Source organism: Aulostomus chinensis, chromosome 1, assembly GCF_037954235.1.
Source record: "Aulostomus chinensis isolate RoL2024-O1b breed Wild chromosome 1, RoL_Achi_v1.0, whole genome shotgun sequence".
NCBI lineage: Eukaryota > Metazoa > Chordata > Actinopteri > Syngnathiformes > Aulostomidae > Aulostomus > Aulostomus chinensis.
Genome location: NC_141320.1, coordinates 66,640,168 through 66,654,803, shown reverse-complemented (window position 1 = coordinate 66,654,803; position 14,636 = coordinate 66,640,168). Strand labels below are relative to the sequence as shown.

The 14,636-nt window shown below is 48.1% G+C and overlaps 1 protein-coding gene and 1 long non-coding RNA gene across 6 annotated transcripts in view; one reads left to right on the top strand and one right to left on the bottom strand.

Annotated features, from left to right (window-relative positions):
• Nucleotides 1-10,477, bottom strand: part of zeb2b (zinc finger E-box binding homeobox 2b) — a 75,814-nt gene extending 65,337 nt beyond the window's left edge. For 2 of the 5 annotated variants that reach the window (XM_086202379.1, XM_086202395.1), the window contains exons 1-2: nucleotides 10,054-10,477; nucleotides 8,799-8,937 (exon numbers count right to left, since the gene is read on the bottom strand). In XM_086202379.1, coding sequence (XP_086058505.1) covers nucleotides 8,799-8,871 — 73 coding nt within the window. In that variant the 5' untranslated portion in view covers nucleotides 8,872-8,937; nucleotides 10,054-10,477. Of the gene's footprint in view, nucleotides 1-8,798; nucleotides 8,938-9,869; nucleotides 9,986-10,053 lie in introns of those variants that run through there. The other 3 variants (XM_086202388.1, XM_086202403.1, XM_086202384.1) reach the window with 2 other exon arrangements.
• On the top strand, nucleotides 8,709-14,026 carry LOC147272831 (uncharacterized). Its single transcript, XR_015112563.1, has 3 exons — nucleotides 8,709-9,887; nucleotides 10,329-10,714; nucleotides 12,843-14,026. It is a non-coding gene; the product is annotated as an uncharacterized LOC147272831 (long non-coding RNA).
• Nucleotides 14,027-14,636: the final 610 nt, after the last annotated feature.

Sequence of the window (14,636 nt, the reverse complement as noted above, 5' to 3'; positions counted from 1 at the left end):
GGCGTGAGGAAGCCGTGCATGGACACTCTGCTCGAGGCTGCTGCAGCTGACGCTCACCGCTCCCTCGTGTTGCTGGATATTGGTAGAATTACACCCAAAAAACAGCGTGTAACTTGAAATACAGTGCGAAGGCTTGACGAGGATCAGCTGACTTGATTGAACAGACTAACCTGACCTTACAGTCACCATCTTGTCGAGGCTCCCAGCCTCCCTCCCTCCCTCCCTCTGTCTCTCCTCCAGGTTCTGGCCTGCCAATTTCTACTTGAAGCTTGACTGGGCCTGATTTGATGCAAACTACCTCGGGGGGTGAGGAGGGGGGAGGGGGGGGGGGCAGAAGCTGATGAACAGTTATGTCAAGTCGATTTCGCACCATTGGGGAAAGGTAACCTCTCCGTTGGGGAGGCGAGTCGGTGGGGGGGAGGAGGAGGAGGAGGAGGAGGTAAAGGTAAGAAAAAAACTGGGGTGCTGGGGGAGGAAGAGAGCGAGCAGCCTGCCTCCCCTGCCTCACCTCACCTCCCTCTGCTTACCGCCTCGTGCAAAACGCTAACTGTCAGTGTGAGTACTAATTGCAGATGTGCCAGTCTGCCATCATAATAAAATCAGAGGCAGGGCGGACATTAAGCATGGCTGGCTCATTTGTGAGACTGCTGAAAAGGTAGCATAAATGAATATTTCATTACCTTAATTACTAAGGAATACTCCTTTCCGCCAGTCGTGGAATGAGTGTTGCTGTAACTAATTATGAAAAGTAATAACATTAGGGATAGCGTGATTGCCAGTTTATAAGGCGGCGTCTGCTTGCTGTTGAGGTGGAAACCATGTTGGGAAACATGCGGCGAGGAGCGGAAGGAAGCCAGGCAGGAAGGAAGGGCTCGGTCGCGATCAGAAAAAAAGCCCAAAAAAGTGAGGATGAATGGAGCGCTGATTATTTACCCAGCCGTGCCGGAACGCGGGGCTTGAACAGGTACCGAGGGCTGACGACTCTTTCATGATGAATATGACACGTCACAGCTACCTGCGCCGCTAAAAAAGAGCAATTTGACAAATCCTTTAGCACGCTGGCCTGAAGTACCTGAGAAAGGCCAGGCGAGAGCGAGGCGCCGCCAGCTGCACATTTGCATCGCTTCATCATCCCTCTTTGATGTCAGACACGCGGCTCGATACCTCTGTCCGTTATTCACCTCAGGAGCCCGCGGGCACGTCCCATGCCCGGCTGTAATGTATGACCACTGATAAGGTCGTCGGAGGGGGTGTGTGAGAAAAAAGGCAGAGTACAAGGTCTGCTTTGATGGCCATGCTAATTCCAATACCCCTAAGTAGTAAGAATAACAAAGTGGAGGGGAATTTATCTCAGGAATGCCGGAGCAAGACGGCCAGGCGATAAGGAAGTAGCTTCCCTTGGGTGGGGGAGAAGTAATTAGAGTGGGCTGACTGGTTAGATGACGGACTGGCTGGCTGGTGCGATGGATGGAGGCAGGGGTGGGGAAAGGGGCCGCGCCAAAGAGCAAACTTGATTCTCTTAACGCTACTTCTGTTGTTCCATTTGAGAGCTTCATAACAACCCGTGAGTCAGAGAGCCTTGACCCAACCGAAGACTGGACCGGCTGAGTCACGAGCTCGAGTCTCCATATCTGACCCGATCTTCTCCCAGAGGGTTTCCAGGTCAGGAAATACCCAGCGTGCCCTCTACAGCCTGGCCTTCGCTCAGCGCTCTGGTCTGAAGAGCAGCGACGACCAAATTCAGCCATAACTTTGCTCCCATCTGTGTGTGTTGGCCAGAAAAATGAGGCGTCAATCGCGTATTACGACCGCACAAACCTCCACTTTATCACTTCATCGTGACATTAAAGAGTAGATAATGACCGGTGCCTGGTCCAAACCAAAACCCAAGCCCAGATTCTTGCTTTGTCACCCAAACCGAAACTACAACCACAGAGGGATGGTTGCTGTCAGATTCCAACCTCAACTCCTCGCAGTGTTTCATTTGCTTTAATGTATTAAACACACCAAATCCTCAACGTCCGGCTTGACCAGCTCGCCCTGAACAGCAGCCTGAAACCACAGGAAGCTCCTCTCGGCTCCCGCCTCCGTCCCCGCTTGTCCCGGCTGTCAGAAAGGCTGAGGACAGGCCTGTCGGTGTGATTATCCCCCCGCTACCTGAGGAGGTGTTTGTTTGACATTCGCGTTTGACAGCGGCGGGACACGAGGCGTTCAGGGGAGGGGGCTCCCTCTCCAGTCAGAACCCATTAACACGTGAATTCACCTCTCAGAGTTTTTAACACGCTCGACTTTGCTACACATGTCCGCTGACTGCACTGCAGATGACATTTAAAGGGGAAGATGTGCTCCCCCCTTCCGTCTCTCCTTGACTCACTTTTGCCAGAGGTTAAATGTATGTTTGAATAACAAGCGGGGGCCGTGTGTAATTTCTGACCATTTCCTCTTTTCGCTGCAACCTCCGGTTAGGAAGGTGCTTGATCAGCGCCGAGATGAAAGTGAGTGAAATTTGTGCAACCGCAAAATGACCTAATTTTGTTAATCTTGCTTGGCAATCAGCTGCAATTAAAGTGAGATCTGAATTCTACGTGAGAGCCCAAATGAAAGCCCCTCGTTAAAAAAAAAAAAAAAAAGGAAGAAGAAGAGGGGTGCACTTAGGTGGCACGGAAGCGGGACACCTTCTGAATAATAAAGCAAAGTGCGAGTTCAAATAGCATGCTGTATGAAAGGTAGCAGCAAAGTGTGTGTAAAGGCCCAGATTTCCAGATGTCACCGTGCCTTAATCTGCCGATCTGTTATTGATTGTTCCACGCGGCCGTGACCTTGCCAGAAGAGCTCTTCCACCCGACAATCAAACATACATCAAAGAGCGTGTGTGTGCTCGCCTAAAATGTGTGTGTGTGGGTGTGCGCCTGCGTGTGTACATGTGGCAGCGAGCGGCGCTTGCAGATCAGCGGCGCCGACATCAGAAGCAGAAAACTGGAGGCTGCTTTCAACACTTGTTTGCACAAAGGTGTCGTCTCTGAAGCAGCACCAGGAGAGAAAAAAAAGCTGGCGAAAAAAAAATCATTTTAATGTGCCAGTGAGGTGATTTCTGTTTCTCCTTCACATGAAGCTCTGCCCTGATTTCTGCTTGACAGGGATAGGTCTCAAACACACACACACACACACACACACACACACACACACACACACACACACACACACGCTGTTTGGATTTCACGTGTATTGTTGCTCTATTAAAAGGCTTCAGATTCAGCTTGACAGCTTGTGATCAATATGACTTCAGAGAATATGTCAGATTTACACAGAAAAGACTGCAAAGATTGTGAAAATATCCTTCCAGTGAGGGAAATCATGCTTGGATGAGGGAAGACATTTAATTTGTGCACCCGGGCGAGGACTCTCATTGTTACGAGGTGTTTTTTAAAGTTGTTTTTGCCCCCCTGCCATTTAATTACAAGATCCGAATGTTCGTTTACACCTGCTCGGCAACCTGGCGCCTCGCAAATCGGGGAGAAAAGTCGACGCGTGGAGAAAAATCACAGCAGAACGACTGAATAACAGCAGACGGAGCGGATGGGCCAAATAAAGACTTTCACTTGAGAAGGACTCAAATGAGGCATGATATTTCAAAAATGCATTTCCCTCCTACACCATGCATAAAACATGCCGGCTTATGGTAAAGAGTGGAAGTCCAAATGCATGCCATTATTTGCCGGACCAGTGAAGTTTCAATTTCTGCGTTTGCTTCCTCTTCTTCCTTTTTGTTTTTTTTTCGTTGTTTTGTTTTGTTTTTTTTGTTGCTGTCGAAATCACACGGAGGGCAAACAGGAGGATGAGGAGAGGGAACGAGCGTGAAGGCATGAAATAAAGTCAGAGAGGCAGGAGAAAGACATCTGCAGCTTTACTAGAACGCCATAACGTGGAGGGCTGGATGAGGCACCAACACCTTCTCTCATCCCTCATCTCCCCTCCGTCCTGAGTGACCGGCGCCATCTCTCCATCTTAAATTAAACCTCCCATTAATCTCTAAAGCAGCTTCCTAAGTGGCCCAAAGATGAGCAGAACCTGATTTTCTCAGGCGATTCCTTCTGGGGAACAAGTTCAGCAACAGTTCAGCTGCCATGCAGTAAAAGCTGGCATTTTTTCCCTCTCCTCCCCTCCTCGCTGGTTACACCGCCTGCAATTTTATGATGCATAAACAAATGCAGAAGATTAAGGCCGAGAGCGTGCAGCCGATGCCAGAGCGCAGCCTGTGTCACTACATCCGTCGTTACTGCCGTTTAAACATAAAGGGAAGTCACAGGAGCAGAGTTGGCTCACTATTGGCTGATTCATGCCTCGGCGTTAGTCAGGATCCCAGCAGCCACCGCTCTCGCTTTCATCGGTTTTGGCAGTTGCTGTGCGTGCGTGTGTGTGTGTGTGTGTAATAAAGCTTTGCTATTTCAAACCAATATGTCCCAAAAGAAAATCAAGCGTGATTGTGACAGACAGGAGCAGTAAAGAGTTAACCGCCACCCCTCTCCTCCAAAGCACGGGTTCATATCATGGCTGCCTGGTAAGGCATTATCCAGAACCGCTCGGAACAAAAGGCCCCTTTTGCAAACAGACTCCTTCTCTCCCCCAGTGTCCAAAGGTGTTTGCTGAAGTAAATCTGCCTAAATCCTGCGCAGCTTGGCCAGGGGAGGGAGGGAGGGAAGGTGTACCGATAATCCTTCTTCTTAACCAAAAGAGAAGAAGAAAAAAAAAGTTCTGGGTGAGGAAAAGAATCCATATCACATGATGCCATTTAAAGACCCCCCCCCTTTCCCTCCCATCACCCCATCTTTGCTTAAGATTTGCATACATGCAGCCTGGGAATTCTGATAAAGCAACATTCTGTTTGTTGCTCATCAGTGTGAAGGAAACACCTTGAAGCCACCTGCTCTGATCAGCTCCTCTCAACGCCATCCAGCGCTCGCGGACGCAGCTTCTCCTGCTTCTTCTTAAGTGTGAGTGGCCACGAATAGTGTGGGCACGCCATCTCGTAACACTATCTGTCTGTCAGGAGGGGCCCGGGTCCCTGCTAGAGTAGGGAGGCTATAAAAGGCTTGTAACCAGGGGACGACCAACAAACAACCACAAACACCCTAGTTATTTCTCTCCAACACCCACCCGCCTCCTCTTCTTCTTTTCCTCCTCTCCTTTTTTTTTTTTTCCTCCTCGCCCCCCTTTTCATCTCAGGCCCTTTTCTGATGCTGAATGCAAATGTGTAGCCCTGCTGCTGGCGGCGAAAGGGGCTGAATTGTGATTAAGAGGGAGAAGAAGAAGAAGAGGAGCTCCTTTCTTTGTTCTCCCCCCGGGGGATGTTTACCAGGAGAGACACGGCGGATCAGATATGAAAGGCATTCAGGTCAGCATTGATGTGAGCGAAAGTGAAATCGTACCTAAGGCATTCCAAAGACCCGCAGTGTCAGGGGTCCGGGCTCGCGGTGCCTCTGCAAGTGTGTGTTCTCTGGCCGCCAGGCGAAAAAAAAAAAAAAAAAAAATCTTCACACAAGCAGGGTGGTCGAGGAAGGAGGGAAAAAAAGAGGATAATAAAAATAAAATGTGTCAAAAATGTTTTTTGGGGAAGAGGAGGAGGGATGAAAGTTTGTGTCCAGTGTCCAGGATGCTGGAGATGATCATCAGATTTTACAGTTTTATTTTTTCTAAATAGTGTGTGTGTGTTTGTAGGGTGAGGCGGGGGCGGGGGTGGGGGTGGGGGGGTTTAGAGCCATAAGCCATGCTATTTGCTTTTATCCGCGTTATCAAAGCGTGGAAAAAATAAAAAATAAAAAAAGCTGTGTGGCTTCAATTCCTGGTGGAATATTAGAGGATGTAACTGTATCTCACACACTAAATTAAATCAATTCAATTACAATCACCGGCCCTGCCACCAAAAACAAAACCAAAAAAAAAAAAAATAAAGAGGACGACCAAAAAAAAAAAAAAAAAAAAAAAAAGCCTTTAAAAAAATGACACCAAGAGGGAGCGCGCTCCTTCCCCCCCGCTGGAGACGGTCTCGTCAGGGAAGTCCATTCATTTTATGTGCTTGGCTATATACACTTGACTCACACACTTGGAGCAGATGGATATATTTAGCTTGTGACGACTGCAGAGAGAGGGAGAGAGAGGGAGAGAGAGGGAGAGAGAGAGAGGGAGAAGTGATGCAAACTGGGGAAAATGAAGGTCCGTGTGTGTGTGACGGGACAAATATGGCTCCTTATTAGCTGGACAACCTGTTTTTACATGGGAGTCCAAATACAACATCCTGCATTCTTCCTCTAATATCTCACTAATTATTTTAAATAAATTATTTTCCTTAAATTTCTGGCGGCCCGGCGCAGCCCGTATGGGAATGGCAGCAGTGAAAGGCGGCGTGGACAACCCCCCGCCATTATTGAAGGTATAAACATGTAAATGAAACACATTACCACTGACAATCAATTGTCCGCAAGCGCCCTGCAAAACCTGCCCTCCTCCTCCTCCTCCTCCTCTCTTTTTGCCCCCCCCTGTGCACCGTGATGATGGCAAAAGAATACCTTGAGGAGGGGAGGGAGGGAGGGAAAGGTTGTCTTAGCCCCCCCTCGCTATTCTGGACTGTGGGAGCAGCAAACACAACTTAAAGGCAGAGGAATAATAGAGATGGACAAATTGTTTAGACTGGCAGAAATCTGGCATTGTCTGGGCCTCAATACAAGGCTACCCCCCCCCACACACACACACACACACCCTTTCCCCTATTTTTCCTGTGTGAATCTGTGATAGTCTTAATAACCAGATATGAAGCAGCCAGAGAGAGCGAGCGGGCGGGCGAGCGAGCGAGGAGGGGGATTGGACTTCTTCAGATTATGTAATCCCTCCGAGGGTACGTCCCGACAATCAAATGTCACAAAATAATTCTCCTCATCTACACCATGAGAAACGGGCCCAGGTTTGGAGGCGTGTCAGAGCCCGAGGAGGACAGGTGTTCTTCCCGTCCCACTGCCGGACGGGACACCTGGCCAGGTCCGAACTCTAGCAGGTCTCACGCACTGACACACACACGCTCTCATGTTTGGGACGATGAAGTGTGGTGAAATAGCAGGAACGGGCAGCTGGGACGGCGAGGGAGCGCAGCTACTGTGTAGCACCTCCAGCCCTGAAGGCCAACACTCTTCTGGCCCCCAGTGTCACCGCTCAGAGTCTCTGAATAAAACCCTCTGAGGACAAAGACCACAATTCCAAGCAATATTAAACACACCTTTAGCGTGTGAGAGTGTGTGAGAGTGTGTGAGAGTGTGTGAGAGTGTGTGTGTTTAGGAGGGAAACATCTCCCGTCCAAAGACATTTCTACACGCTGAATTTTTCGATGGTGGATCCACCGAGCGCCCTGCCTCGCCTCGCCTCGCCCGGCAGGGAGAGGACAGAGGAGAGAGGAGAGTGGCCAAGCCTCAATAAGCCTCTGCATTCCCAGGGGGGAGGAATGGTTGTGAGGAGGAGGGGGGGGGCGAGGAGAGGAGAGGAGAGGAGGGGGTCATCAGACGGAGCTTATCCAAGAAAAAGGGAACTTACATCTCTCGTCTTTATTAAAAGGATAAAAATATTCTTTCTGCCAAAGCTTCTGTCAGGTGTGGAAATAATATTTTATCTGTGACTGCACAGCCGCCAGGACTCGACGTGTTCGCATTTGTTCTAATTCTACAAACGTGGACTGAAATTCTTCTCTCTTCAGTTGTGAGGAACAAAATACTTGTCTGCCATCGATTGAATGAAATCAATAAATGAAATCTGATCTAGATAAATAACCTGTGGGGGCAGAGATTAAAAAAAAAAAAACCAAAGCAAATAAAAGCTTGGAATCACAGCGAGATTATTTTAAACACACACACACACACACACACACACACACCACACACACACACACACACACACACACACACACACCACACACACACACACACACACACACACACACACACACACACACACACAGCTTCCAGTGAGCCTATATGGAATAATCAGGAATAACGGGGCCAGGAAATGTCACTGCTGATTTGCCTCTCGTGAGAAACTGTGCAGTCAAATGGAGAAAGAAAACCAACAAATCTGCACCTCCAGCGCTCCAGCCCGGACCCAATTAGTGTCCAGCGTCTCCCCGACATGTCACCCTGCTCCGGGATGGAGCTTCCACGGCAGTAAAGTCACTAACAAAAAGGTTTAAAGCAGCAGCCAAATGCCACCTCCTGCGAATTATTTCAGCTGGAAAACAGCGACAACGTGGGGACTTGAAAACGGGCTTTATGGAGGAGATGTAAAGGCCTGAATGAGGAGCAGGATCGCGGCTGAGACGCGCCAGCTCCCAGCAAATTCAAGTCACAAGATCGGACTTCAGGAGCGAGCAGCGGCTCCAGCCAGCGGCTCTGACCGCCGCACAGACCCCCAACTTGGCGGCTTGTGTCCCGGCCGAGGGAGCAGCCGGGCACCGCGACAACTTTCCAACATCCACAAGTTTCCAGCTAACCTCCCCGCAACCTTTCCCAAAATACTCCCCTAGAAAAAAAACACACGATTTAAAAAAAACAAAAAAACAACAAGAGTCCAGCAGCATTTACGCACACGCACACACACACACACACTCTCCCCGGATAGCGGTCCCTTCCTCCCCTGCGTAAAGGCAGGAACGCGCACCAGCCGCGGACCCTCACACACACACACACACCCTGAGTGGAAGCCCTCAAACCGGACTCCCATCCACCAGATAGCCCCTCGTTTCATCCCCGCCTGCTGCTTCTTACCGTTTTTCCGTCTGGGGTTGGCTTGTTTTCGCCTCTTACACCTGGGGCCATCCGCCATGATCTCCTGCCTCATTGATAAGTGTGTGTGGGATCAGATGGCAGCTCGCATGGACTCGATTCCTTGATTTCAGCTTGTTATCTGACGGGAAACACACACACACACACAGACCCACACACACACGCGCGCGCACACACACACACACACGCACGCACGCACACACAGAGACAGAGCAACAATATTAGATCCCCGGAATAAAAAAAGAAAAAAAGAAGAAGCTCGAAAGAGGGGAAAGGAGGTGAGCGAGCAGGAGGAGAGCGGATCCGCGTCCATCTAGTTGGGGTCTGCTCGGCTCTCAGCTCGGTGGCAGCAGGAGCAGCAGCACGAGGAGGAGCAGGAGGAGGCGGCTGCGATTATTCACACAGCCGCGTTTCCTACCGCCACCGTTGAAATTATATTTTATAATTTCATTCAAGAAAAGTTTGCTGTTTTTATTCCCTCTCTATTTTCTCTTGAATTAAAACTGACTCTGCGCGTTAAGTCGGGCTCAGGAGATCAATCAGGGTCTTTTTCTCTTCTTTTTTATATAAAATCAAATCCACAATTTTTTTTTAAAGATTAAAAGTCCAGCAACTTTAACAAAGACTCGCCGGAGGACAAATTCGCAGCTTTTAAAAAAGCAAATCCACATCTGAGGGGAGAAATCAGAGAAGAAACGTTTCAATTCTGCCAAAGTGACTAAAAACCTTCAACCGCGCACAAACAACAAAAAAGCACCAAAAGAGCGCGCGCGCGCGCGCGTGTGTGGGCGCATTTATCAGCTCTATTAAGAGGGAAACAGCTTCTTTCTGTCTTTCTTTCTTTTTTTGTTGTTTTTGTTGTTTGTTGCAGCTCAGAGACAAACAGACGCGATCAGACGGACGGAGTCGCGGTGCTGCCCCGGTGCATCTCCCCGCTGCTGCGGCTCCTCCATCCCGCTACAGCTGCTGCTGCTGCCGGCGGAGGTGAAGAGGAGAAACACAACAAGCAACAACAACAACAACAACGACGACCCCAAAAAAAGAGAGACGCACCTCCTTCCACCTGCGCAGGTGAGTTCAGCTCCAACTCTAACCGCCGGGCGCGCGGAACTTTACTCTCCCAAAAAAACCTTTTTTTCTCCCTCCTCTCTCCACCACCGCGCATCACCATCAAACCCCCCCCCTCCAAAAAAAAAAAAAAAAGAGCTTTAAATCAAATAAAGGCGTGGGCACGTACCTGCTGCGAGGGGAGAGGTGTCTGCTGAGGAGCCGCGCGGACACCGGAGCGTCGGTGAGCGGATCCTGTTCACCGGTGATAATAAAGCCTTAGAAATAAAAGCCTGAGAAATAGTTGGGAGGAGGGAGGGACCGCTATTCCTGCTAGGGCAGGTTTACAACTGATGTCTTACACCCACTCCAGGAAACAAACCTGGGTAGGGACTGACGTGTTACGCCTCTTCTAATGACATTTTTTTTCTCTTTCCACCTCCTTTTCTTCGCCGTGTAACACAGAGGAGAAGCCCCCTGAAACGCACGCCACCTATCTTCACGGGAGGGGATAATTGAGGAGAGCCAAACGTGAGCATCTTCTGAGTTTTTTTTCTCTCTCTCTCTCTCTCTCTCTCCCTCCCTCTCTCTCTCTCTCCCTCCCTCCCTCTCTCTCTCCTCCTCTTTTCTTTCCCCCTCACTCTCCTCTCTCTTTCTCCATCTCTTCTCTTTTTGAGTGAAACCAACTATGTCGGGCTCCGACGCGGAGCGAAAGAACAGGCGACTGTGTGTGTGTGTGTGTGTGTGTTTATGAGAGAGAGAGAGAGAGAGTGTGTGTGTGTGTGTGTGTGTGTGTGTGTGTGTGTGTGTGGGGAGAAACTTGGAGCGCGTCCACGCCGGCCCGCAATCATGTAAGGATTATTTTTGTTTTATTATTTCTCTCATTATCATTATTATAAATTATTATCATTGTTATTGTTATTATTATTATTATTGTTGTTGTTGTTGTTGCAGGCGGAGAGTAAATATTCTTCACCCCTGTAATTTTTTTTCCCGCGGCAGAAATGTGATTTAATGTGAAAATGTTTGTTCAAATTAAAACACGTGTGTGTTTGTTTGTTTTCTGAGATTTAGGATTCACGTGCGCGCCGTGATGTATTTAAGAATTTATTTTTGAGATTTTCTTGTTGCTTGAAGTCAATTTGTGTATTTTTTTGTGTTGGTGTTTTTTTTTTTTTTTTTGGTTTATGTTTTTAAATCCCTGTGTTAAAAAAAACGAAAACCCCAAAAAACAAAAGCGTGTTGGAGCGGCGTGATAATGACGTAGTCACCTGGCTGCAGGTAGCGGAGGGACGCGCGCGCGCGCTGACTTGCTTTATTCCAGAGTAAATTGGGGTTTGCTGTCAGTGGCGCCTCCGCAGGAACGTTCTCATGATACTAAAGGAGCAGGAAAATACCAGCAAGTACAATAAAGTGCCTGTAAAATCCCTGCAGGAATATTACAGGAATATCAGAGACATATTCCAGGATTATTACGGTGACGCTTCCTTCTGGAGGCCACTTAAGAGGATGAATCCCACATTTATTAAAGAAGTCAACCATCTCAGTCTGACTGGAGAGGGGGGGGAGGGAGGGAGAGGGAGAGAGAGAGAGAGCGAGAGAGAGCGAGAGCTCCACCTTAGCAGCGCTCTGATTGGTTATGTAAATAAAGTATTATTTGGCGTCCCGTCCTCCTGCAGTTCGCCACTGTATGGCTAATTAAATCATCAATCAAGAGGCTGAACTGGTTGATGCGACCCACCCCCCCCCCCCTCACACCCCCCCCCCTAAAAAAAAATCAGATCCGTGCGTCACAAAGCTTCTACCTGATGAGGAAAATTATATCAAGTATTTGAATCATTTTCTCCTCCAACTTTTCCTCAGCCAGGTAGTTTTTTTTTGTTGGTACTAAATCTGACTTTACTTTGGGGGAACGCGGGGGTGGGGGGTCGGGGGTCGGGCTCAAGCTGCTCCGAGTCCCGTTCTTCTCGGGTCGAAAGTGGATCCAGTCTTGGGTGAATTATTGTCATGCGTAATTTACTGCCACGGTGCTTGCATGTAAACGAAGCAGTCTAGCCCCCCCCCCTCTCTCTCTCTCTCTCTCTCTCACACACACACACACACACACACACACACACACACACACACACACACACACACACACACACTCACACTCACCCAGGCTGGAGTGGCACCTCTCGCTGGTCTACGAGGGGCCGCATAGTCACCGTGTAAACGGATTACAGTGCGTGTGTGACCTATAGGGGGACCTTCTGCTTAATGAATATATGGTTTTAATTCAGCAGCGGCCCAGAGATGCTTCTCCTCAAGTCATGTGTTTATTAGGAGCTCACATTTATTGATTGTAATGTTCTGGGAAATTCTAAGATGAATGAATTAATTATCAGAGAATTGTTTCATGTCTCCTCTTGTGCTCGTTCTCCTCTCAATAAACAGCTTCTGCAGCACCGATCCACTGTGGCTTATTTTTCCTCAAGTTGAAATGTTTTGCCCCAGAAAAATCAATAGGTGGTAACTCGCTCGGGTTTAATGGTTTTTAATGTCCAACATCTAATTGGAGCTCGGCAGCAGTGCAGCTGTCTGCCTCAGGCCTGGCTGCTGATTACCCAGATTATAATCCTAATTTTCTGTGTGCTGGAGGAGAGGCCCGCTCTTTTGACAGCGTAAACACATTGCAGTTGTGTTCCGCAGTATTTAGAGGAGCTGTCAATCTGATTCCCTCACACACTCTCTCACACACACACACACACACACACACACACACACACACACTCACTCACTGCTGCATGTTTAATTCCAGGGTTTCACGAAGAGTGAGGTCATCAAAGGTCACAAACCGTGTGAAGAAATTAAATTTATGCATTTTAATTTTTTTTTCTGAAAGAGGTAAAATAGCAGCAGCAGAAGTTGCCCAACATTTACCGTAAAAATTACAGTAAAACATTTTATTTTGACGGTGTTTTTGTTTTTTCCAAACAGAGGTTTTTCTGCATTTGCAAGCACGCCGTCTGATCGTGACCCAGACAGAAAAACCCGTCAAAGGTTGATTTCTGCAAGTTTGTGACGCGCGTGTTTGCCGGCCGGCTCCTGAACAGAGGACTCCGAGCCGGCGGAGCTGACCCACCTCATCCTCACCGCAGATCCTCGTCTCTTTGCTACAATGAATCTTTTCATGTAATGACTTGTTTTGCAGCCGTGGCGGCGGCGGCGGCTGTACAGTAAAACAGGACAAGACAAAGAGACGGAGATGCCACAACAGAACACGCCTCAGGACGGACACACAGTTGCATGTACATGTTGTGCATTCAACAACTCAGCCGCCAGGCGTCCCTGATTATTGGCCTAATTTAGATCCGGTAGAGTCACATGACTGGAGATCCAGGGATGAATCCAAGCCCAGTCACAAAAACACAGCAGCTCATCCAAGTACGCAGGAAATATTCATGGCGATCTTGTTTCCTGCTGAATGCAGCAGCGCCGATGACAGGAAGCATCAAATACAAGGAAACTGGGGAGATTCAAGGAGAAACCTGAGGGGGCAAAGGTTGTTGGCTCCACATGATTGGACATGACAGATCACCTGACAGGAAGCGCGCGATGTCATTTGTGTCGGTCAGATCTGCCGCAGGTGAGATGACACGGAGTCTCACCGAGTTGACGATGATGATGATGTCATCATGTATACAAAGCACTGGTAGAGAACGAAATCAGTCAACAGAGAAAGGTCAAAGGTCAAGGTAAAACAAACAACAGTCTAATATTCGTATTTTTGGGGGGGGGGAATTTATGCTTTCACTCAAATAGAAACCAAAGTCACAAATTTGTCTTCTACGGAATTTTGTGCACCAGAAGCGGAGCTCAGACACAGAGACGTGCGCAGGTTCACCTCCCGTCATTCCAAACCCAACCGAACAAACACCCAGAAAAATAAAAGACGAGAAACAACGAGACGAGAGCGAATGAACAAACCGGAAACAAAGAAAGACTGAATGAGCACTCATAAGTGGGCAGTTCTTAATGATCCTTGTGGCCTGGATTAACATGCAAACCCTTCCCAAATACGAACAAGACACCATTCGAGTTTAATATTTCATCAATCAGCTCTTAATTATTGATTTCTACTGGAAAAACTGACACTTCTCACTAAATCCTTGCTTTCTTGAGAGGCTCAAATAAATGTTCAACTTTGGTGACAGAAAAATATGATCTTTGTTTTGTTGTTGTTAAAATGACCATTAAAGGAATTAAAAACTCCACATTTTTTCTGGGGCCTAACAAATATTTCTATATAATTTGACAATCCAGTTCGTCCCGTGACACGCGAGCCGCCATGTTGGCTTTTTAAGAAGACAGCAAACGGGTGGAATCCAGCGGCATGGATAAGCAAGAGCACATGTTAGCGCTGCTGTCAGCGTCGCAGCAGCAGCCCTGCTGACAGGAGACCCACAGCCCGGCTATCGCTGCTCATTCAGGAGCCGCTACCATCAAGAAACCAATCATTCAATCAAGAGAAAATTCATCGCAAACTATTTCAGTCTTTCCCTCACAAAAAGATCAAATATTTGCAGTTTTTGTCAGGGTTTTTTTTTGGGGGGGGGGGGTCATTTCTGACCTCATTTTCTCTTCCGAATCAATCTGGAAATGTTGCAATGGCTTAATGAGCATTTTCAAATTTTCTGGATATTTTTTAGACTACAAGATGAACTGATTCATTGTGAAAAAAAATTCTAATTCAAAATGAATGGATGAGGTGAAAGAAACTCCTGCTTTTCC